The sequence below is a fragment of the Xiphophorus hellerii genome, chromosome 16 (genome assembly GCF_003331165.1).
Source record: "Xiphophorus hellerii strain 12219 chromosome 16, Xiphophorus_hellerii-4.1, whole genome shotgun sequence".
In the NCBI taxonomy this organism is placed as follows: Eukaryota; Metazoa; Chordata; class Actinopteri; order Cyprinodontiformes; family Poeciliidae; genus Xiphophorus; species Xiphophorus hellerii.
The window spans coordinates 16,240,236-16,263,741 of NC_045687.1; the positions used below are offsets into that span (position 1 = coordinate 16,240,236).

General features: G+C 42.0%; 2 protein-coding genes across 3 annotated transcripts; one reads left to right on the plus strand and one right to left on the minus strand.

Annotated features, from left to right (window-relative positions):
- Window positions 1-509: 509 nt before the first annotated feature.
- On the plus strand, window positions 510-4,118 carry dhrs7b (dehydrogenase/reductase (SDR family) member 7B). The gene is made up of 7 exons (XM_032587545.1): window positions 510-637; window positions 1,775-1,944; window positions 2,025-2,143; window positions 2,286-2,496; window positions 2,890-2,982; window positions 3,069-3,221; window positions 3,356-4,118. The coding sequence occupies exons 2-7, from the start codon at window positions 1,803-1,805 to the stop codon at window positions 3,559-3,561; spliced, it is 924 nt and encodes a 307-aa protein (XP_032443436.1). The 5' UTR covers window positions 510-637; window positions 1,775-1,802; the 3' UTR covers window positions 3,562-4,118.
- Window positions 4,119-4,418: 300 nt separating this feature from the next.
- Window positions 4,419-20,872, minus strand: cramp1 (cramped chromatin regulator homolog 1). Of its 2 annotated transcripts, none has more exons than XM_032587543.1 (20): window positions 20,759-20,872; window positions 18,583-18,959; window positions 16,087-16,286; window positions 15,850-16,003; window positions 15,296-15,379; window positions 13,697-13,745; window positions 13,518-13,603; window positions 13,172-13,295; window positions 12,078-12,159; window positions 11,041-11,919; window positions 9,841-10,021; window positions 9,554-9,720; window positions 9,383-9,457; window positions 9,198-9,279; window positions 8,908-9,018; window positions 8,584-8,750; window positions 7,632-7,818; window positions 7,289-7,456; window positions 6,840-6,985; window positions 4,419-6,245 (listed from the first exon to the last, which is right to left on the minus strand). In XM_032587543.1, exons 2-20 carry the CDS (start codon window positions 18,956-18,958, stop codon window positions 6,132-6,134), a joined length of 3,432 nt encoding a protein of 1,143 aa, XP_032443434.1. In that variant the 5' UTR covers window position 18,959; window positions 20,759-20,872; the 3' UTR covers window positions 4,419-6,131. The 2 variants fall into 2 exon arrangements, with proteins under 2 accessions (XP_032443434.1, XP_032443433.1); XM_032587542.1 differs by lacking the exon at window positions 20,759-20,872 and adding an exon at window positions 19,348-19,511.
- Window positions 20,873-23,506: the final 2,634 nt, after the last annotated feature.

A 23,506-nucleotide genomic window follows, 5' to 3' on the forward strand; every position in this document is an offset into this window, starting at 1 on the left:
GCCATTGGCTACACCTGACATATTCAGATTTGGGGATTCAACACATTAGTCCTCACATCAACCTTTGCTGTCAAATACATCAGCTGATGGAAGATGGAGAGCAATTAAATTTCCTCCTAGGTTTAAAATGTAAAAAACATTAGAATTTTGTTATGCGCACCCATCACCGCAGCAATGCCTCGATGCATTCTGGGAAACAACCTTTGAAAATTAGGGGAGGAATGGCGGGTTAATTATTTCTTAGACGTTTTGCAACCAAAACTATCTACAGGAAAATGTTGCAGTCCACCAACCATTTATGGAGAGACAGTTGATCTGATATTACAGGTGAGCACAGCCTGTTCCAACCATGCAAAACATTAATTAGTCTTTGTGGGCAGCTAATCCACCAACAACCGAATAAGATAAACAAACGATTTGTTTTAAACTACAACAACAACAAAAAGCTCCCTTGTATCGAATACATTCTTCATAAATGTCAGTGACGTGAAACTACGCTTCCCACAATCCTGCGCGGCAGCTGTGCGCAGACCGATCAGGCCCGTGGAGAAACATGCGGATTGTTTTCAACCAAACAGGAAGTGATCTGTTTTACTCGTACACACCTCGCGCTCTGTAGCCCTCGAAATCAATCCAGGTGAGTTTCTGACTAAGTCTAAGCTGACAAGCTATCAACTGTTGTCAAGCTTATTTGCAGCATTGATTATAGCTAAAGTTAGCGTGACTGTTTTACTCTGTAGAGATAAATTGACATGTGTGGGTTCACTGCATAGTACACGCCACTGTCACCATGTAATGAAAAGCCTGCTATACATTTCAGCATGTTAACATAATTAACAATAAAAACATGATCGCCACTGCTGCCTTTGATAGACTAAAGGTCTTTTGCGCTTCCTTTTCCAGTGATGAGTCAGACACCTTTTAGAGGGAAGACATTTTCTGATTCATGTTTTGAAATTGCTTTCTTAGTCATGTCCATCTGTTTATATCTTGCAAAACTGTGTCTCAAATGTGAAGTACTTTACATTAAGTTGTGTTTATCATTATTAATATTAGTCAAATCAGCCTCTCGAGGCGCTAAGTCAGAAATCTTATTTTGCATAAACTTTACTGCTTCAGTTTTTCTTGAGGCAATTTGCCTTGAGTTGCAAAGTGACCAGTGACCCTCATCTTCACTTTGTTTTAGCTTTGTACTAAACAATACAGTACTTTGAAACAAAGTACTGTATTTGCATCATTTTTAATTGTCCTTTAAATGGCTCAGAGGGGGTGGGGGGGGGGGGGGGGGGGGGGGTGTTAATAAGGACAGAGCAGCATATATCTTTAATTTTTTTTTTTTTACCCTGATTGAATTAGAAGCAGAAAATTGTTTCCTTAAAAAGCGGGTGGTGGTTGAAATCATTCTTCTCCCACAAAGCACGGTTACTTCCAAGGGTGTGAGTGTTGTAATTACTGCTTTGCATCACAGAAAAGAATGTTTCTGGATGCCTAAAAATGCCCAGCTGGAGGCAGAGCATCTCCTAAAGATGGATGGAGTAATGCTTCAGGGCAGAGTTTTCCCCCTGAATAGCAACATTATGTTTATGCCCAATAAGGTACTCAGATTATATTGTAGAGGATTAGGTTGAAGTTCTTTTTAACCAGTGAAATTATGTATGCATGTCTTATTAGAAATTTATCGACTTCTGTACAGCACTTTAGCACTTTGAAGCATTTCTTTGCTGGTTACTGCACTTTCAGTTCAAATAGATTAAATGCATTAATTTACCAACAGGAAGGGTTATCGTCAGACAAAGTGCACCATGGGAGGAGCAGTGCTTCCTCTGGTTATAGCAAGTGTGGGAGTGTTGCTGCTGTTCCAGATGCTTCTCCGCCTCAGACGGGGAGCATCCGTCCAGGGTGCGGTCGTGGTCATCACAGGAGCCAGTTCTGGGCTTGGAAGAGGTCAGCCTTTCATTCATTTTTACTTTAGGTGATCAGGACAAAGTCTCCTAACAACAGCTAACTTTTTTGTTATGGTGTAGAGTGTGCACGAGTCTTCCACACTGCAGGCGCTCGGCTTGTGCTGTGTGGAAGAGACGCAGCTCGCCTGCAAGAGGTGGTGCAGGAGCTTAGGGGAAACTCAGCAGACGGCCAGCGCCAGGTAGGCAGACGTCCACATAGAAAGGCAAACTGGTATAATTATTTTTAAAGTTTGTACTGTCGTTTTAGTGAGAGAGGGCAAAATTCTCTAATCTAGAGGGGAACAGTTTGATTTACCATCTTTGTTTTGTTCATCTTGGCAGACGTTCGCTCCCAGCACTGTTGTCTTCGACCTGGCCAAAGCAGACTCTGTGGGAAAAGCTGCCGAGGAGATCCTAAAATGTTATGGACATGTAGACGTCCTCATTAATAATGCAGGAATCAGTTACCGTGGCAACATACTGGACACCCACATGTCTGTTCAAAGAGATGTTATGGAAACCAATTACTTTGGTCCCATTTCTCTCACTCAAGGTTGGTAATGAGTTTGAGTGGATCACCTAAAATCCATTTAATTTTTACAGCTTGCATTTTGATATCAGACTGAATATGGAAGCAATTAGATCAATTTTTTTCTGCAAAAGGATTCATACCACTAACTTTTAATACACTAATTATTTGGGGGATGTTTATTTGCTAGATGAACACAAAGTAGGATGTAATTGTGAAATGGAAGAGCAATTTGTGATTTAAAAAAAAAAATATTCCTGTAGAACAAAAAATTGGAAAAGTGTGACTTGTATTCATATTTATCCTTTGCTCAGTCGATACTTTCTAGAACCTAAACCCAGTTTGAAAGCAAACTCTTTAAGAGTAAGAAGCTGAAGAAAACTTTGTCCACATGAAGCACTATTGTTGTCTTTGCAGCTCTCCTGCCCTCCATGGTTCAGAGGCGCAGCGGCCACATCGTTGTCATCAGCAGCGTCCAGGGAAAGATAGGCATTCCTTACAGATCTGCTTGTAAGCATTTTTAGTTTTCCTCCTTCTGGACAATGTTATGTAAATAAATCACCAATATCTGTCTTTTTCTTAAATTATATCACCAGATGCAGCATCTAAGCATGCCACTCAGGCCTACTTTGACTGCCTGCGGGCAGAGATGGGACACCTGGGTATCCCAGTAACGGTGATCAGCCCCGGGTACATCAGAACCAACCTGTCGGTCAACGCTGTAACTGGAGATGGATCCATGTATGGAGGTGAGGCATTCAAAGAGCAACCACCGCCTTATTGGCCGGAGGAATAGATTTAAAAATATAGAGCAGCTGTCAAATGACTTAATGAAAGTATCTGAACTGTTTTTCTGTATCAACATGCTTTACAACTCATCCAGTTGTGGATAAAACCACGGCGTCGGGTTGGGACCCCAGAGATGTGGCACACGCGGTTCTGAAGGCCGTCCGTCTGAAGAGCAAAGACGTGGTTTTGGCCGGACCCCTGCCCACCGTGGCCATCTATCTCCGTACACTGTGGCCCACGCTCTTCTTCAAACTCATGGGGTCGCGGGCTCGCAAAGAGCAGAAACACAAAGACGAGTGACGCAGCAGCTAAAAGGGATTACGTACGAGTGAGTCGGGCCAAACTGGGACTCTGGACGCTCGAGGTCAAACGGATTTAAAGTGGACAGAGTGAGCTCTTTGGTAATTCTTCACACTGCTGGACCCGGTTCCGGGTCTCGCAGAAACCAGCGCGTTTTTTGCATATTGTGGGATTACTGCTAAAATGTTCTGGAACTGATCAGGTGAGGCCGGCTGCTTCCTGCTAGAAATGACGTCCAAGTATGACCAGAAATCTGTTTCAATGTCATTTGTAAATGCCACATCATTATTTATCATAAACAGAAGTATTAGAGGCCAAATTAAACAGGAGGTGATGTGATATCAACTGCTTGCAGTTTTGTTAAATGACTAAATAATCTGATCACAATGGATAAAAATCCTCCATGTTTTGGTTCTGACCCCATCCGCTTAGCTTTCAGGGATTCGTTTTAAACAAAAGTCATACTCTGTGTTTTTCAGACATTTTCTCCTTAAGGGAAACACTGTTTATCTCCATTTCCTGTTTAACCACAATAACGCATTTTTCAGCCTCCTGCATTCAGTACATTTCTGTTGACTTACTGTTATCTTCCAATGTGCATACAATTTGGAGGTGTGTGCGCACAGATCTATGGGGAAAACATGTTATTCATACAACTATTCATTACTGCAAATTTGAATTGGTGTGGTGTGAAAGGCTTGTAGGTAAATGAACGTTTTTACAACTTAAAGTTCACCTAAATCAAAGGTGTTTTAGTATTTACGGCAGATCTATGGATCAGTGAAAAAGTCGAAACACTTGAAACTGCCATCAACATCCCACGACTGGGACAATTAGCACAAGAAACGACAAGCAGATGTTGCATCTATCTTTATACACTGAATAAAAACAGCTCTTACAAAACTTAAAACAGGTTTATCCTTTTAAGATGACACCTTAATATTAAGTTAAACAGAGAAAAACACTTTAAGAAATGTTAATAAATAGTCCAAATATCATTTTTTTCATTATGTTACACAGGCGCAGAGAATATTGGAATTAACATTTGTACAAATCCTTCAACAGAAAAAGACAAAACGTTCCAGATTAAAATACAAAACCTGCCATTTATTCCTTATACATATATAGAGTGTCACAAAATGAAGCTAATTTTTGATGTCCTCCACATCGCAGAGCTTCTACAATGTGAAGTCAAAGCCACTGAGGCGCTAAAAGAAACGCGACGTCTTCAAATTACTTTTGTGGAGTGAAAAAACAAAAGCTGTCCTGCAGTTTGTACTCTTAACGTATGATGCCGCGCAGAAGATGTCCGCAAATATGAACCCTGAATGCACCAACTGTGGGCTAACAGCAAGATGCATGTTATAAAACACTGCATGGATAAAGAGGAACCTGTTATCTTAATTAGAGTGACATGATGTCAAAATACAAACAAGTTCAGAAAGTCAATCATGTTGATTTTAGCTATAGTGTTTTAGTATAATTTAGTAACAGTCAAAGGGGAATCAACCTTCAGGGAAAAAGGGGGGGAAAACCTTAAATTAAGTTAAGAATCTACTATGGCTTTAGTGTTTGATCCAGTTACATTCTTCTGACTGTTTGCTTTTACGCTTTTTCAGCTAAGTGTAAACTAAACAGAAACATGGCTGATGGGGCGGGGGGAAAGCACCACAGAAGTAGATAATCTCAATAGTCCAGGTGCGTCCATATCGGAAAAAGCATACAAAACCTGCACAATTCGTATAAAATAAAGCGCCAGCTAATGAAATGTAAAAAAAAATAAAATAAAAAGCCGAAATTTGTCTTTTCAGCTTCATTCCAACAGCAAACCATCTGACAACTGACACTGCTATTTGAACATTTAGTTGTTTTTTTTTGTTGTGATCTGCAAAATACTGACAAAGTAGCTCATCTCATCTGATTCCAAGCCGGCAAGCTACAAAAATATCACCTAATTAACAAGCTGCCATTCGGTGAGCGACTCTAAGAAATGAAGCCAGGTTCAAACAGAGCGAGAAAACTTGAACTGATATGAAGAACGTGTGAAATGCGGAGCACAACGATGGACGCCGTTGCTGGTTTGTGCTACACGTCTACAACTTAATTAGAGCGAGTACCTCATCGTGTTCAACCTATGACTCACTGCTAGATGTTAGAAAGAAAGAAATAAACCACACTTCAGGTTGGGCTCCTGCACATTTTGATGGATTTCCACATTTTCGGGGGTCGATGTAAGAGTAGAAAAACGCACGAGACATACGGAGGCGGATGAGAGAGACTGGTGGAAATAGTTTTGTTCGGATATGGCATAGTATTCTTCTAGAAGATGAGGCTGTGTTTTGTAAACACGGTGATTCATCTAAAGTGTATATGATTTTAAAGGGTGTGTTTTTTTTTTTTTCTTTCCTTTTACCTTAAAGAACAGTTCAGAGGAAACCAGAGTTCAGGTTTCTCTGTTATTATTGCACTTATACTCCAGGGCAGGGATGGCTTTGAGGGGGCTTTCAGGCTGTCTCCACGGCAATCCGAGGTGGAGGGACAGTCGTGCGTCCTCCAGATGGCTCTGTTCATCACGGAGGAGGGATGGAGGGCTCGGTGACGGCCAGCTCCTGAGCCAGGTCATTGAAGCGAGCGATGTAGTCCACGCTGCTCTCGCTCATCATGCAGGCAAGCTGAGTGTCCATCTGCAATCCCAACCATAAAAAAAAAAAAAAAAAAGAAAAAAAGTCCTGGAAAATCATTTTGAGTTCTACTTCCACAAATTACGATTACATTAGTAATCGATTATTCTGACAATCAGATTAAAAAGTCGGCACATTCTGCAGATTTTTCATCTAACTAGAAATACATAAAAAGTACAAATAAACAATTCAATTCCTTTTTAAATAAGAAAATAGACATGTATTGCCTAAAATGCAATAACATGGCATTACTTTACATTTGATCAACTGTAGCAAAGGTGCATCTCCATCTAAAGACATACTTTTAACATCAAAATGTTTAAAGCTCACCCCGTTCTGCTTGCCTTAGCATCAATAGAGTGTAGGGGTAAATCCATCGATTTATTTATTTTTTAGATTAATATTTAGATGGTAAAAAGTGCCTAAAGCACTGGTTAAATCATAAGTGATGAGTCACATTCACTAACAGTTTACAATACTTCTTCTGCTGATTGTCACCACCTTTGTTCACACCGAGATGTGAGGAGACGGCTTGAGGACGATTCCTCATCCTCAGTTAAAATAAGATGAGGAAGATTTTTATTTAAATATTTTTACCTCTGCCACATCTGGAAGGCCACGGGACTGAAAGGAGTCATGGGAGTTGCAGTCCAGGAGACTAGGACCGAGCAAAGCGGTGCCGCTTGAGGGGCCAGAGGGGGTGAGGGTGGTCCGCCTGCTCTTATCAGGGGAAACCATGCTGGCTGGAAGAGAAAAACGAAAAGTAAAGCAGGGGGGCTAGTGAATATTCAGAGCAACAAATATGCTTTTTTACACAAAAATGTTTTTCTTTTCATCTTTGGCCATCGCAGCTGAGATTCTGTCATATGTTAAAGTATAAATACCTGAAAGCAAAGAGCTTTTTTAAAATTAAATTAAAATTGTTGTTCTGATTTTACAGCATGTTAGATTTAACTGACACGTTTCTAACCTTGTGGAAACACAACAGGCTTTTTAAAAAGGAATAATTTATATATGAACTATAAACTATGAGCAGACAGGCTTACATAGGAGGCAGCCCAGCGTGGAGTCTGAAGAGTCGCTGGGGTACCACTGGGGGTCGTGGCTAGGCGACGGGATCCAGCCCCTGGACGGGCTGACTGAGGGAGACGAGGCCAACAGCTTGGAGGGGTCACCGTTACCCAGCTTGGCTGGAGACAGAGCAGCCTCTTCACCTGCAAGAACACACAATATGTTTTTATTACCACATCGATACCAAGCCAAATAAAAGGGGGGAAAACCAACAGCAGGAAATATTCCTCAGATTTTATCACAGAACTCTGATGGTTCTCTCTTCTGCTGTAAATTATTTTTAAAGAGTCGGCATGTGGGACTCTGAATGACACGCACCGTAGTTTGTTGAGTTAATGGCGAGCTCGATTATGGAGTCACTGATGTGTGTTTGGGGCTCGCCGGGGGTGAGGGCCTCTTCAGGGGGGCCGGGCAGAGAGATGTCGAGGAGCGAGGCGACGCTGGGTGGGGAGAGGAGGGAGTCCCCGCTGCCTGCCCCGCCAGGAGACGGAGGCGGCAGACCGTTCTGTGGAAACAATGAGCGTCATCATTCAGCCCCGTGATAAAAACACACCAGATGAAACAGCGTGGAGCAGGAGTTTCTATGGCGGGTCTCAACAGATCAACAGCTGAACTGTATGAGTGAGTGCTTCAAACCCCCAGTCAAGACTGTGACACATTTTTCATGTAAAAAGACTCCAAAGTGAATTTATAATTTATTATTTTTAAAATACAAAAAGAAACGGCTACAGATGCAATTTCTAGTCTTCAGGTTGGACGGACTGAGGGATGGACGTATTATCCTAACCACATATATGTAGGATGAGCAAAACATACTCAAGTTCACAATTAATTAAAAGTTAAGACATTTCTACAAAGGGTCTCATTTAAATCCAGAACCTGTATGAAACAGTAAATAAACAATAAACAAAGGTCAGGACGTAGGGCACAAAGAGAAGGGAGAAATGAAAGAACGCCAGGATCTAGGAAAGAAGGAAGTGAGATAGGATACAAGGGAAGAGAGACAATCTTCTACATAAAAACAAACATAAAAAGTGCTCTAATCGCTGCAAAAGAAATATTATATTAGGATATTTATCAAGCAAACAACAAGCAGAGATTGAAAGTATTAAAGATTCTTCATATGTGCAAAATTCTTCAGTTCCATAATTTTAACCCTGAAAAGTATTTATCATGACTTGACATTAACCTATAAACACCTTTGCACCTGTCTGCACATTTATTGCATCAGTTCTTTAATGAGATCAACTGGAAGGTGCTCGCTACGTACCACTGGGACATTTTGCTGGAGGAGCCGAGTGTCTGGTGCAGCATCAACAATGGGTGTTGCTGCGAGGACGGCAGCGTTGACAGCCAGAGAATCCAAGTCCCGGCAGGGGCTGCCTGGGATGATGCCTGCGGACTTCGCTGCCAGGTCGATGGCACCCGAGAGAGCGTCTATCAGGAATACAAAGTGCACCACATTTCAGCATTAGCATGAGCATATGAGTGGGAACTGAAAGTAGTGTCAAGACTGGGCAATACAACCCCAAAATTGGGGGGGGGGGGGGAGGAAGTCATGCTGTGAAATAAATTGTTGAATGAAAATTCGTACTGGAGAGCTGGTTGGGTGCTGCTGAGCTGGACGCAGAAGGTGAAGTTTTGGTCACGGGAGGGCGGGAGGACGGAGCCAGGCGAGTGTTGATTGGCCGGAAGGATCCGGTTCCTGAGGGAGGAAACAGGAAGTGACCGAGCAAGCACTTAAAGTTGTTGTTGTAAAAGAGGAAATCGAGCCATTTATTTAACTGCGACGTAAAAAATATGCAGTTTTACCCATCAACGTCCAAGAACTGGAAATATAATTACAAATATAGATCACTATGAGGAAAAACGTGTCTGAAGTACCAGTAGCGGAGGAGTTGGAGAGAATGGAGAAGGAGCAGACGTGCTGAGGAGTGTCTCCTGTCGTCCTGGGCAGAAGGGTTCGCTGTGAACCACAAAAAATGCACAAAATTAAGATTTTAAGAGACCAATCAGGCTCATTTTTACTGATCTACGCAGAAATGTTGAGCTGGTCTTTCCATCAATACCTGAACTACGAGAGGTTTCCGAAGCTGTCTATTCCGAGGTTTTCTCTGTCTGGAAAGAAAAAGATCTGACTGCATCTGGAAGAAAAGAGCACCCGGGTCGGTATTGGGCGTAGAGAACAAATGAAGACATCATATAATGGGATGTCGAAGTGATGCGTTGCTCGCTCTTACGCTGATGGAGTCCAGCTGCTGCCTGAAGGCTAGCTGGGCCTCCTTGTTGGGGGAGAACATCCGGCTGTGCCGCGAGCTGTTGGGGGGCAGCGTGGTGGGAACGGCGAACACGCTGCCCTCGCCGTCGCCAGGCGATCCCAGCAGAGACCGAGGCAGGTTCCGCCCACCTGGGGAGGTGAGGAAACAAAACATTGCGAGTAAGTGTGCTTCCTGTCTCCGACAACTGTTAAGTTCCTAGTCGGCTCCAGACATAGTTGGCATATCGGTGCCACAAAAGTCAGAAATACCAGAGGCAGCAGCTGCGTTTGGCGGGTGGGTCCTGGTGCCCCGGACGGACGCCTGCTGCCGGCCGAAGCTGGGGCTGCGGACGCCTGCGACCGGACTCTTCCCTGGAGGCGTTAGCGTCTGGTTCTGCTCATCCGGACCAGCCTTAAGAGGAGACGTGGCGGTGGAGCACACCTCTGGAGCCTGCGGATCAAAAATGCAAATCAATACTAAATGTTATTACCAATTTAGGTGTTCTACTCCACACATGTAGCCAGATATCTGGGAAAACTAAGGCATTTTATTCACGTTGGCCTTTCATCCACATGGAAACTCAGTTTAATATCACTAAAAACGATTATTTGTAAAAACTCTGACTGAAGTGGAGATTTGAGAAAACTCTATATTTGTGTTTGTGTGTACATGGGAAAGTTTAGGGTGCCTGTGACAAACAATGTGTCAATATATCCACATACTTACTTGTGTTTTATTAACTTTACATTCTAATACTCTATTCAAAAGTAGTTCAACATATATGTCTTTCCATACAAATGGCTCTCTTGGAGCCATGTTTAATTCCTAACAGGAAGTAGTGGTGCTTTGAAGCAATCTGATTGGCTGACATTCTTTAGCTTTGCACTACACTGCCCCCTATGGGTTTGGCATGGTTAAAGAAACGCTCAGGGGCAGATTTGTGCAGATTCATGTGGCTGAAAACTTCTGAAACCAATCCTGTGTGTACAATATATTTTTTAAACAATGCGGTGAAGATATTAGTGTTTTTAAAGACCTGGCTGCATGTGGACAAGGTATAAGATCATTAACAACATAAACTTTTCTGGTTTGTGTTAAACTTTTAAAATTTTTAGAGTTTTAAGAGTTAGTGCTCCACAATAGCACTAACTCTTGTGTTGGTGGTCTTGAAATCCTGAAGCATGAATAAATACTTTGTGATGAAATGAAAGAAATCAAATTAATTAAGATTGAGATGGCCATAGTTGTGCTCAGTACTGTTACCCTAAACTTTGTTTTTAAGGTTGATCCAATTTCCTCCTTTAAATCATTCTACATCCAACCTTTTATCCCTGCATCTCCAGCACCTCAACTCTTTGCTGTTAGTAAGGCCACACACACTTCTGTCTAGAAAACATCTGATTATCTTTAACCTTAAATACAAACAGGAACTATAACGTATAAAGGTTGTTGCATGTTTGGATCCGTACCAGAGGTTTAGGGTTGATCTCGGTGGAAACCAGCTTCAGCAAGCAGCGTAGAACCCTGTGTGTCCTGTTGGGTTTGGGCGTCTCTGGAGCTTGCCCGTTCTCCTGGTTGCTGGAAGGAACTGCAGCCGGCTGCCACTCGTACTCCAGCTGCAGCTTCCCCGGCTTCCCGAACATCAGATAGAGCTCGGCCAGGGTGACGTTCTCGGCGTCGCGGGCGCTCCAGCCCTCCTCTCTGATCTGTTCCACGCTGCGTTCTTTAGCCGGCGGTGCGGCGCCCTGCGACGCGTTCTCCTCTAAGCTGGTCACCGCGGGTTTCGCTGACGGAGCCTGGGTTAAATCTGAAGAAGAGCCGCCCGACTGCTGCTCCTCTTTGCACTGCTCTGATTGGGTTTCTGCACCGCCGTTGACCTCCAGGCCAGTCTCTGTAGAACCCGTCCCATTGCCCTCTTCTGTCTGCTGACAGGAAACAGAAACAGGCAGAGGTTTCTTCTCCTCTACCTTTCCGGAACCGTCCAGAGATGGTTCAGGGTTGGGGGGCTCAGTCCGGCGGCCGTCAGCTTGGATGGCCGCTGAAGCGTTGACAGCGACAGCAGTAGAACCTCCCCGTCCCGATTTGCTGCCACCCCGCAGAGGGGGAGCACTTTGGATGCCCAGGATCTGGACCGCTGGCAGCTCCTTGGCATTGGGTCGGCTCTTGCCGCTCTCTAACCAATGGACGGTGCAAGAGGCCTTGGAGTGGACCACCCGAGCCACGCCAGGCAGCATGGTCAGGGTGCTGCTCTCGGCGGGGAACAGAGTGAGCTCCTGCTGATGAGCTTTGCTGGGGGAGTCCAGGCTGCTGCTGCCCTCTAGAGCCTCCCTCTCCATGAGACTCTTCAGCTGGAGAATCGGGGTTAAGGACAACAAACGGCACCACAGATTAAAAACCAACTCTGGGATCTTTAGCGCGTTGAGGCAAAGCCGCCATGGTGGAAGCAGGCTTTTCATGAACAGCCTCCAAAATGGAGTGCAAACAGTGACAGTATTTTCTAGGATACAATTCGCTGGTCTTGGTACGCCCACTTCTGTTTGAGATACTCGATGAGGCAGGAGACTTTCCTGTGGAGCTCCACCACCATCCTGCGTTGGAAAAGACAAAACAAAACATTTAGCTGCTGGTTTTCAAGTTGATGCAATAAAGAAAGCCTCTTTTACATAATAGATTTTACACACATGACACAGTCGATCCCAAAGTCATTCAGACCTCTGGCAGATTTACGTTTCAAATTATTTTCATTCAACCAACAAGTTTCTTTTTGGTCGGAAATAAAACAAGGGTGTCTATCAATTGTATTTACATTTAATAATAATAACTATTATTATTTTTAATAATAATAAGTTATTAATAATTTCACCAAACATGAGGAAGCGGCATTCAGTTTCTATGACCTACAAATCTGGATAAACTTGCAAAGATCCTGAAACACTGAGTTTCTTTAAATCAAGGCTAAAAACCCACCTGTTTAGAGTCGCCTTTGACTAGTAGTAAGTAGAATATTAATTGACATATTTAATGAAAACATGACATTTAAAATTGGAATATCACATCACAATTAACAGAAATAAGAGAAAATATCCATCTGTGTGCAACTAATCTATATAATGTGTCTTACGTGAACCACAAAGTTCCAAAAATAAATATGTTTTTCAATAATATTGAAATTTATTGAATGGGTTGGAATAATTGTAGAAAAATTGTTCTATTAAATCATTAAACAATGGGGCAAACATGCCTATGATCACTGTACGCAAATATCTAAATGGAGACGAGTGTTACTGTAACCTCAGAAGCGTGCTACAGCTGCAGACAGGGAACATCTGAAAAACTAGGTGGAAATATTCAAACAGGAAATCAAACCGCTTCCTTTTCAAAAGAAAAAGAAAAAAAAAAAAAAGGTGATGAATCACTGAACTTCGCAGCTGGAAAATTTAAGCAGAAACGTTTAAGTAAACGACACCAGTCATGTTACCTTTTTCTCATTACGAATTACAGAAATGAGAATTAAATAGTAGCGGGACAACGTGACTCTAGATGTAACATATTGATTTATATAAACTTTAGGATAATATGTATTTTTTTAACACCTCCTACCTGAGGCGGGGATTGTAGGCTAAGCTCTGAACACGGGCCCAGGAGTGGTTACTGCGAGGTTGAAGCTCCACTGCCACCTTCAGAGGGAGACGAACCGGCTTCTGATCTTCTTCATCGCTCACCCCTGCAGAAACAGGAACGAGTGGCAGAAACGAACACAACTTTTTATACACATGGAGAATGAGAGCGGCCAGACAATTACTAATATTTTATCCATCTGGTGTAATGTTGACAAAAACTGTAGTGGGAGTTCTGTTTTTATTTTTCATTTTGAAGTGATTGTTCTAACTATTCTTATAAACCACCTTTTGATGACGTTTGGCATGTTTGCCGTTTGCATGCTCACCGTCTGGATCGCAGAGTTTCTTCAGTGCTCGACACATGGGGGCTTTGATTCGGAGGTTTCTCCCCTTAGAGCGCACGGTGGTGGCTCTACATAAACAGAAATTGTTGTTTTGTTTTTTGGGTTTTTTTTTTTGTAAAAGTTAATTTAACTACTTGTCAATTGTCTTGATGAATCCTTACCCCTGCTGGATGAGTTCATTCAGCTTTGCCACGTTCTTCTCATCCATCACTGTCAAATGCAAAACAACAAACCAGAGAGCTAGTTATGTCATCGTCCCAGAGGCGTGGTAGTCCCCCGTGACAGATTTAATCCCGTCCCTCGTGTCCCAGCCTAATGAATCTAACAAACACATCCCCTGATTATATTGGGATTTTATGTGATAGACCAACACAACGTAGAGAATAATTTTATGTAATAATCCTTGGTTGTTCAGAAAACTTGAGTGTGTTTCCTGACTAAGTCCTAAAGACATTGGTGACTGTTGCTTTTCCAGTAACACTGGCTCCCCATCGTTTTCTAGAGCAGTGCATGGACAAGCAAGAGCGTCTGTCTAAGAACTTTTAGGCTACGTTTTACACAGCAGGAATGTGCGACCCAAAATTGACCCAATTTGCATCTTTTCGCCCCCCAAAAATCCTATTGGTAATACTTCCACATGTGGTTTTAAATCAGACAAGTACGCGATTGTTTTCAAAAGTTTGACCCAACTTTTGCCTCACTGACACAGAAGAAGCCAGACACAATAAACCTGGATATAAAATAATGCCTAAAATTAAATAATGAAAGTAGTCAGTGTCACTTGTCAATCCCACCAGTTTGACTACGAATAAAACCAGACTTCTCTACAGAAGTTGCAGTCAATGCTCCACAAAAGGCGTTCGCAACCAGTTGTGGTTCCTTTCTATTAGAATTCCTATTAGATTCTATTAGAATCATAAGAATTCCTTCATCTTCTTATGATTTTGTGACCAAACAGTCAGCTCTGAATAAAATCAATCCATAGACCGCTTCTTCTGTACTTTTATTTGTGTAAACAGTGTGCTGCTGTGTAACCTTCGTTTTTTGTGCATGCGAGTTGTTTTGGAGTCACAATCTGTAAACACATAAGTCTGATTGTGTTTGCATTATTCAGTAGTTGTGTGAACAAACATGCAAAAGAAAAAGTCAGATTTTTTGCAAAAAATTGGAATTGCGCATCAAGACCTGCTGTGTGAACGTAGCGTTAGCTCTTTATGTCGCTAGCCTGTTGGCTGTCTAAACTACCGGGGTAAATTAAAAGGAGATTTTTACCACTGTTGCCCCCCCCCCCCCCCGCCTGGAACTTTCTACCCTTTAATATTGTTAGATCCTAATCTGTTTCAAAAAGGAACCTAAAATAGTTTTTTTTTAAGTTGCTTAGTTATGCTTTTTATTTAGTCTGTTAAAGGAATCACTTCTTATTTCTCTGATTAGTACTGTCATTGGTTTGCAGTACTTCCACACTCTTTCCATGCTGCTAGATTGAATATGAGACTAATTTAGGCTACATCTATTTATTAATTAGGCACCTGCTAAAAGCGACAGCTTGCAGCAGATTTTATTCAGGAGTATCGTAGTACGGGGGCCGGCAGTAGATACAGATGTTATTGTTTCCTTTTCCTTCCACCTCACACTCAGGTGCTGCTTTGTGTTGGTCTATTACATAATCAATCAAAATTGACTGAAGTCAATGTGAAACAGCTGAAGAGTTGCAGATACTTTTGCAAGGCGCTGTAACACGAAGAACGGTTTCCACTTACGTCCTCCGACTTTTTTGCGCAGCTCAGCGTAGCAGATGAGGCCGTACAGCTCTTGGGACGATTTTTTCAAAACACGGGAGTAAACTGAAACGAAAACAGGGTACACATGTCATATGTGTGAAGCGACTGGGACTGCGTATGCTACGCAAAGATAACCCAGCCATAACACAGACAGGACATGAGTTCAGCCTTATCTGCTAAACCTCTTTATCTTGTGCTTAAAGGGAAGTCTTGCCAAAGAGAATAAATGCCATTCAGAAGATGTTAAATGGATTTATGTTTAATTTATGTGCTGTAAAAGGTCTCATTAAAATAAAATGCAGGTTCCCCACTCATAAACATTGAGGACCCCCCCAAGCAGAAATCAGGAAACTCGACCTCGCCCTTGTTCTCTTGCTGAATGTAACAACATTGCATCCAAGTGACAAACAGCTCCAATTGAATGGCTCCAGCAGCCATAACAGGTCAGATATGATGACAAAACATCCTCCAGATTTGACCGGCTCCCTGTCAGATCCAGCGTTTCTGGATGAACGTGAGAAAGGGAATCTCACCGTTGGCAAAGTCGATGTGTTTGGAGATCTTGTGCCAGGTGCGGTAGTAAAAATGGCGGACCTGCTCTTTGTTCTTCACCATGTTGGCCGGCTTTCCCCTCTTTTTGTACTTCATGGCAATGTTGTTCTGGATTGCCTCGAAATCCTTCCCGTGCTGCAGGACAGGAAGAGCGACGATGAGTATAAAATGGAAATCACATGTGGGATTCGCAAAGTCCTCTTGGTGCAAGTTCTCACCTCATAGAGCCCCTCGAAGAAGCTGTTTTTGTCCTCCGCACTCCACGACTCCCACTGCCGACGGGCTCTCTTCTGATTCCCACCTTGCTCCTCTTTCTCAGCAGACCCCTGGCCCCCCTTAGGCGTCTTGGAAACGCCTCCTGTGGAGCTGGCCACAGATTGTCCCACTGCCCCGTGGGAAGAGGAACCATTTTCTGCCCCTGTGATGCACAGAAACAGAGCGAAACTAAATTGGTATTAAGACACAAAAGTGCAGATCAACTTAAAAACACCAGAATATTTAGGTTAAGCCGCCTGTCTGACTTTTAAAGCATAAAACCAACTATTTTCACGACAAAGGTGATTTGGAGGATGTTAAAATGAATGCCCACTAAGCCACAGACTGTCATTACAGCGTCCAACCTGCAGAGCTTCACTCTCTGTGGTTGAGCTCTGGCAAGCAGGCAGGAAAAGCAATCAATCCCCTCTGCCAGGCCTGTGGTGAACTGGTCCAAAAGCAACCGCGTCGCATGGTGGGCTCCACTGGCCAAATTTTTACCCGAGCACAACGCCAGGTGTCATTAAAGTACGCACTATCTCAGTTCAGGTTTCAGAACTGTGACGTTACGCAAACTAGATTTCAGCAGAAAAGGGGGTTCATTTCCTAAAGCGAATGCGTTTGAATGCAAGCAGGCGGCGGCTAAGAATAGCTCTCTTCAAAAACAGATGTGCACGACTAGATCAATAAGAGTTATTGTGGCTGAAAAGTCAAACAAAGACGTGTAAGAAAATAGCAGCTTTTTTCCTCAACCAACAGTAAGTGGAGGAAAGCCATCAGTCAAACTTGTTAAAGCAAACCAATTCTTCTCACTCGAAACATTTAATTCAGTTTAATCCAAAGGGCCAACACTTTTAGAGTTGCTTTTAAAAAGAAAAATATGACCAGAGCCAAAACAAACCTGCCTTTTTTCTGAACTATTTCCTATATGGCAGCAGCTCAGTGCCAAGATCTCAAATGCACAGAAGCTGGATTTTCCTGTACATATTTACTGGTGACAAAAATCGTCCTCATTGGCACAAATCAAATTGCTAAAATCTGAATTTAATTAGCGTGAGGAAGGAGGCCTGATAAATAGCTATTAGTAATCCGATCCAAACAGAAACCCTTACGTTTGCTACAGAAAGTAGCCGAAACTTGGCTGTCCTTAAAAAAAAAAAGACTCCATTTTGACTCCAATAATCAGCTAAAGTGTTCAATCAATAATTTATGTATAATGCATTCAATTTCAACATGCCAAACAATAAATTTGCCCAGATGGAATTGATTTTTATTGTCCTAAGTGAAGGAGATACTAAAACTCAGGGACAGTGACGATAAAAAAAAAAACACAAGTGCAGGAAATGTGGGTTAATTAATGATAAGCAATGTAATATTGTCCAAAATGATGTTCAGCCCCAGGATTACTGCACCGAATTTCACCAGTGTTACTGGCAACAGTGATGGTCGGACTGATTAAATCATTCACAAAGCCATAAAAGTATCCACAATAAAAACACACTTGATTGCTGCTGCTTTTTGTTGACCTGTGCGAAACGTAAAATACAAACACAACTGGCAACATCAAATCTGAAATAATGGACTGCTGCGACAGGCTGAATCAGTGGATCGAAAAGTAGATGGGATGTTTCCACGAAAATGTAATCATCTTTTTTTAAATCGTTGAAAAAAATAATAATAATGCTCTTTGTACACTGCCATTTGTACCAACACACAAGGTAAAAACCATGTGCTTGAATAGTCAGCCATCTCATTGAAATCCAGGAGGAAGATGGGAGACAACAGAACCAGCAATGCAGATGAGCTGAAGGTCGCTGCTAAAGCGACCAGGGCTTCCTCAACTCTTTTGATGCAGTAATTCATGCAACAACAAAAAAAAGCAGTGGCCAGCAAGCACTGCCTACACGGACGCACTCTTCAGTTGGCTAAAATTTCTTCACAAGAACGATTATGTAATGTTCTATTTTTAAGATAAACTGTATTTCTACTAAATAAACATGCATAATGTAATAAGAGTTTCTCCAAGATGAAAATTCAATTACCGACATAAAATAGTCTGATTTATTTAGCTGTACTTTTCTTTTCATGTTCTTGCAAAAAAAAAACAACAATATGGTTTCTGCAGCTTTATGGAGGTGTGTTAACGGTGCCATTGTTGTCTGTTTCTGGGTAAGTGTGACTGTAAATAGTCGGGGAACAACCTGATAGAAATGTAAGTTCTGGTCTCTCCTCCTTTTTAATAGAATGATGTTGCAACTTAAGCTGGAGCTGCCAGAAGTGCAGCCAGAGTTAAACCCTGCAAGTGTCTCGGGGATAAAAAAGCAACAAAAACACGCTCAGCTTTAGACATCAAAGATAAACAAACTACACACACTGCGACAAGACTAAAAGTGGGAGCAGACCGCCTGCTAATCCAGCCTCTGCCCACTTTTTTCATTTGGACCGATCAGCCGCTGTACCTTTCGATTTTGCCCCGCCGTGTCCATTGATGGTGGATCCGATTGAATCCTTCCGTATCCGTTTGCTGGGAGGTCGGACGCTCGATCGCAGAAAATGATGCTGGTCGTGACACGGAGGGGTGGATTCCGCGGAGCTCTGGGGCTGCTGGTTCGAACCCGCTCCGGTCCGGTTCGGCGGGGATCCGGGGAGGACCGGGACCGGACCGGAGCTGGGACCCGTGGCTGATGGATTAAGAATTTCCACTCGCTCCTCTCCCTTTGTACTGCGCTCGTCGCTCGCCTGCTCTCCGCTCTCCTCCTCGTCGCAGCCTTCGAGCTTTCTGGTCGGATTCGGCTTCCTATCGACACCGATCCCCTCCCTGGAGCCCAGTGTCATGCTGCCAGGGACACATTCAGAGGGAAATTTGTTCAATTAGGAGCGAAGCGTCGGGCAAAATTAACTTCTAAAGACGACGGTCACTGTCTCTCAACATGGCCGCCGCTGTTTGTTTCAAATCCCCTCTTCGGTCCCGTCAAAACAACGCAAAATTTCTAAATTAACCAAACTGAAACACATCGAAATCAGCAACGGAAGCTGTTTGGCGACTGGCGCGGGTGTTTCACCGAGAATCCTTCGCCTTAAACATGCAATGATATCGCAGAAAATCAAACTAAATTCAAAACGCGAGCGCTTTTCAGTTTAGCGCCCTGCAGAAACGACGACGAGAGGAGCCCCTCGCTGCATTCGACCTCTAAATAAAGTGCTCATCTCAACCCCGTTTTTACCCATTTTCGAGCTCTTCGGAGGTGGAACACGTCTTCCTTCTCTTCACCATGAGTCCGACCGCTTTGCTTGGCAATCGCCGATCAAATTGAGCATAATAAAGCCGAAAGCGATCCCTCCGCTGCCTGCCCTCTTCTTGCTCCTGCTTCGACTGAGCTGAACTCTGCGCAGTTCAACTGTTTTCTATCAGCAACAACATAACTCAACGAGCTTTTCCCCCCCCCTGCAATAACAAATGCAAATAAAAGATAACTTCCAAATTTAATATATGCATCTTCAGATGTGGATGAGCAATTTCCTAAAGCTCCAGTCAGCCGCGCCCGTTTAAAATGAGAAGTATACACAGTTACACTAACATGACTGCATATAGACTTGACAATACGTTACAATCGCCTGCAGAAGTTATATCAGCAATACAAATTATTTATTGCACATATTTCAGCTTTAATGCATAAATTTACTGCTTAGTATTGCCTTACTTATATTTAATACATTGCTCAAATGGACGCCAATCAATCTTTGTGATCGCGAATTAAACATTAAGTCCAAACATTTGACCCTTGGATGACAGTTTAACGATAAGAAAAATCAGTTCTCTCATTCTGTGTAATCTTCTGTAATCCTGTACTATATTACCCAAGCTGCGCAGTACAAATTGCAGTAAAAATAAATAGAAACAAATAAATATATATCTAAAAAAAAATGAAACGTGCCTAATCTGAAAATGAAGAGGCAGCATATTCTTTGTAAGGTGACACAAAATATTTCAAACCCCCCAATGTATCCCACCTTATAGCTCACTCTATGGTTGGTCAGGTACAAAACACAACTCTGGTCATTCACAGGGTCAAAAACAGTTTTTATATTTTTTTTTATATGAACTTATGATACAATATCTTCCTGTATTGTATAACAGTTGCAACAAAGGCAGAGTTGCGCGCCAATAATTGCGTGTTTCACCACTTTTAAACCTTCATAAAAAGGTAGTCGCATGTCAGCAAAACACTCACACAAAGAAAGCGAACGTTATCCCACAGAGTTAAAACATTTTTCATCCCTGACACGCAACTATTCCATGAGCTTTGAGCTTCTTATATTCTCTCAACAGATTTGCTTTTGTAATAAAATGCTAATAAACACACAGAAGAATTGTGGTTCTGTAATAATTAGCTATTCGCATGAATTGTTCTTTAAATGGGCATCGAAAAACATTTAGAAAAGAGCTCTCAAAATGCATAAGTTGCTACCTAGCATAGCTGCTAAATGCTGTTAGGTTAGCTAACGTTAACGCTAAGTCGTTGAAACACACTAAGATTTTTGCTAAACCGCCTAACTAAAAAAATATACAGTTTTAAAAAATAGATCCCAACCGTGTTAGTTTTGTAATAACACGCAGCTGAGTTGAAGCATTACCTGAAGTTGAAGCTTCCCAATGGTATTCCTGACCGAGAGGGAGGCTAGCATTGCTAACCGTCTGCAACCTGGTGCCGATGACAGCTCCCGGGGAGGCGCGGAGTCCCGCCTACTACAACTCAAAACAAAAGCCGTGATTGGTTCACTGTTTAGGAGGGCGGCGGTTTGAAAGCCAACTGACAGCAAGATCCGCCAACCGCTGTTGAGAGAAGACTCACAAAGAACCAATTGTGTTTTTCTTCCTGTCATGCCCCGTGAATTGTCCGATCAGAAACTTAGAAGATCAAAAGCGGTTTTTACTCTTTTGATTCCAATCGTGTTGTATCCCAACATTTTATTGAATAAATTGCAAATTGATTTTTTTTTTTCTTCCAGAATTACTTCCTCCCAAATTGACTTTTGACCACCAAAAATTCAACGGGTGGAATCTGGGGGATATGTTTGAATTTTTTATCGGCGTATCCCAAAAAAACGCAGACTGAAGAGTAGTAGATTCTCCGTAAAGGTTCGGATCGTACGTAAACGTCGCCACCATATTGTGAGTGGCATATTCTAGCCTGTTAAAAAGAATTTTAAGTAAAACTGTTTTGTTGTCTGGTCTGTTGTTACAGTGTGAGAATACATTATAGAATATATCATTTAAAAATAAATACTAAGGCGGTTATTTTGTAGATAAGTTTTTATGTAATCATGTTTTCTGTACATGCCTAAGATCTCTGTGGCTTAGAACAATTTGTTGAAGCCCAGATGATTATGTCATGACTTTATAAGTTTCTCAGAGGTCAGTCTGATACCTTTGAATGTCACAGAGGCACACTTGTGAATGTATTTTAAGGCAACCCAGCAAACATGCTGGTTTTTGAGCGATATTGTCTAAAAATAAGAAAATAAAATTACTAACATGTCAAGAATACCTCTATAAATCTGATTTATCCCAGAGTACAATTTCAAGATGCCTGAAGGTTTATAAGTTTAAAAGGGTAAGGTTGTGGAAAAATACCTAAACGTTTGACCCAAGTCACATAGTTTAAAAGACAATGCTACAAAACATTAAAGAAATTTAATTTTAAAAAAGTATTTTATGATTATGTGTCAAACTCAAATTAATGTAAGATTCAATTTTTCTGTTTACACATCTGAGACAGTTTAAGTATAAGTGCCTTGAAAAGAATTGCTTTTCCAAGGGGAACTTGCCACTCACAATATGGCAGACACTATATACTTACGTAAATATAAAAAAAGATATATAAGCAATTTAACGTAGGTTGTAGTGGAGGGGTGCCCAAAGTCGATCCTCGAGGACCGGGACGGACTTTGGGCACCCCTGTTGTAGTGCATATGGAAAAGAGCTTTGTGACGTCATTTCCTTGAAAAACATTGGCTTCCGAAGCGAACTTGCCACTCACAATAACGGTAGACACGTATAAGTGTCGTTTCCGCAGGGTAAGGAAGCTACTGAAGCATCAACTTTTCATATATGTAAAACTTATAAAAATACAATAAGCATTTGTGTCTTAGGAAATTAGACTCCGCCAGTCGCCTACATTTTCTTCTCAGGGTGACTGAACCAAGCGAACCCTATTGCTGCTCAGTTGACCGCTGACCAATAATAACTCTCTGCGTCACAGCTGGGTGGAGTTAAATTCTTCGGGACTTTTGTTGGCTGCAGTGCAGACAGGGGGCGAAGTTATTGGTCGTCTAGGTGGCAAACTGAAGAAGTTTCCTTCTAAAATTTGACGTAGTTCAAACACAACCACTATGACTTCGACGAACATGTTCCAAGGATTGGGTTCTGGTGGAAAACCAAGTTCCAGGTGACTATAATGCCGCCTAACGGCTAGTTTAGCCGAAAGATAGAGGCTTATTTTGACTGTTGATAAACGTTGTCGAGTAACGTTTTTCGCTTTCTTGCAACGTCACTTGCTAATTTCTTCTAACATGAGGCTGTAAATATATATTTTTTACCAGGGTAATTTTTACATGATGTAATATGACCATTTACCCAGCTACATAAGTATAAGTGTTATTGTTTAAGTTAAACTCAAGAGTCAAGATAGCCTCCAAGCTAGCCTACCAGGCGTTGTCTGTCCCTGCGGAAGTGCGAAATGCTCTTCAGACTGCTCGTCTTTGTATTCACCAATAACAGCGGGGTGGTCACATTGCTCTTGTTACTCAGGAGTGTTTTTTCTTCTTCTTTCTTTTACTATCATTCGAAAACATCAGCTATGCGGTCAACCTCACTAAACAGTCGACTGCAAGGTAGTTGTATGGTGTTTTAAAGAGATATTGTCAAACTAAAAAAAAAAATGTTTTCAAGCATTCAGCTTTATCTCCGAGCGCATATAATCAAATAACATGTAATTTGGCTGCCCTTACAGTATGTTTGGCTGCCACATTATACAGGCAGATTACATACTGCTTATGTCCATACTTATTTTAAAAAACAAACAAACATTATTGTGACGGACGTGTACATTGATGGCTAGTCGCCCCCTCACTGACTATGTGCTCCGGTCAGAGAACAGCTGCGACTTTAGGTGATGTTATGGGATTTATTGATAAACATATGTGTATGTGTGTGTGTGTGTGTGTGTGTGTGTGTGTGTGTGGTCTCTGCAAGATAAACATATACAGAAAGAGTAATTAGAATATTGTACATCTAAATTCCACGTATACATATACAAATTCTAACGTATGCAAAATATTTGATTTCAGGTAGAATCAAATATACACATCCAGTTACATTAA

Excerpts from the sequence above, each read along its gene's own strand:
- dhrs7b (XM_032587545.1), top strand. The coding sequence starts at position 1,803 with ATGGGAGGAGCAGTGCTTCCTCTGGTTATAGCAAGTGTGGGAGTGTTG. Across the intron at positions 1,945-2,024 it reads CAGTTCTGGGCTTGGAAGAG|AGTGTGCACGAGTCTTCCAC; the intron begins GTCAGCCTTTCA and ends GTTATGGTGTAG. Across the intron at positions 2,983-3,068 it reads CATTCCTTACAGATCTGCTT|ATGCAGCATCTAAGCATGCC; the intron begins GTAAGCATTTTT and ends TTATATCACCAG.
- cramp1 (XM_032587542.1), bottom strand. The coding sequence starts at position 19,397 with ATGGTGAAGAGAAGGAAGACGTGTTCCACCTCCGAAGAGCTCGAAAAT. Across the intron at positions 15,380-15,849 it reads ACACATCGACTTTGCCAACG|TTTACTCCCGTGTTTTGAAA; the intron begins GTGAGATTCCCT and ends TTTTCGTTTCAG. Across the intron at positions 13,296-13,517 it reads GAAACTCTGCGATCCAGACG|GGGTGAGCGATGAAGAAGAT; the intron begins GTGAGCATGCAA and ends CTGTTTCTGCAG.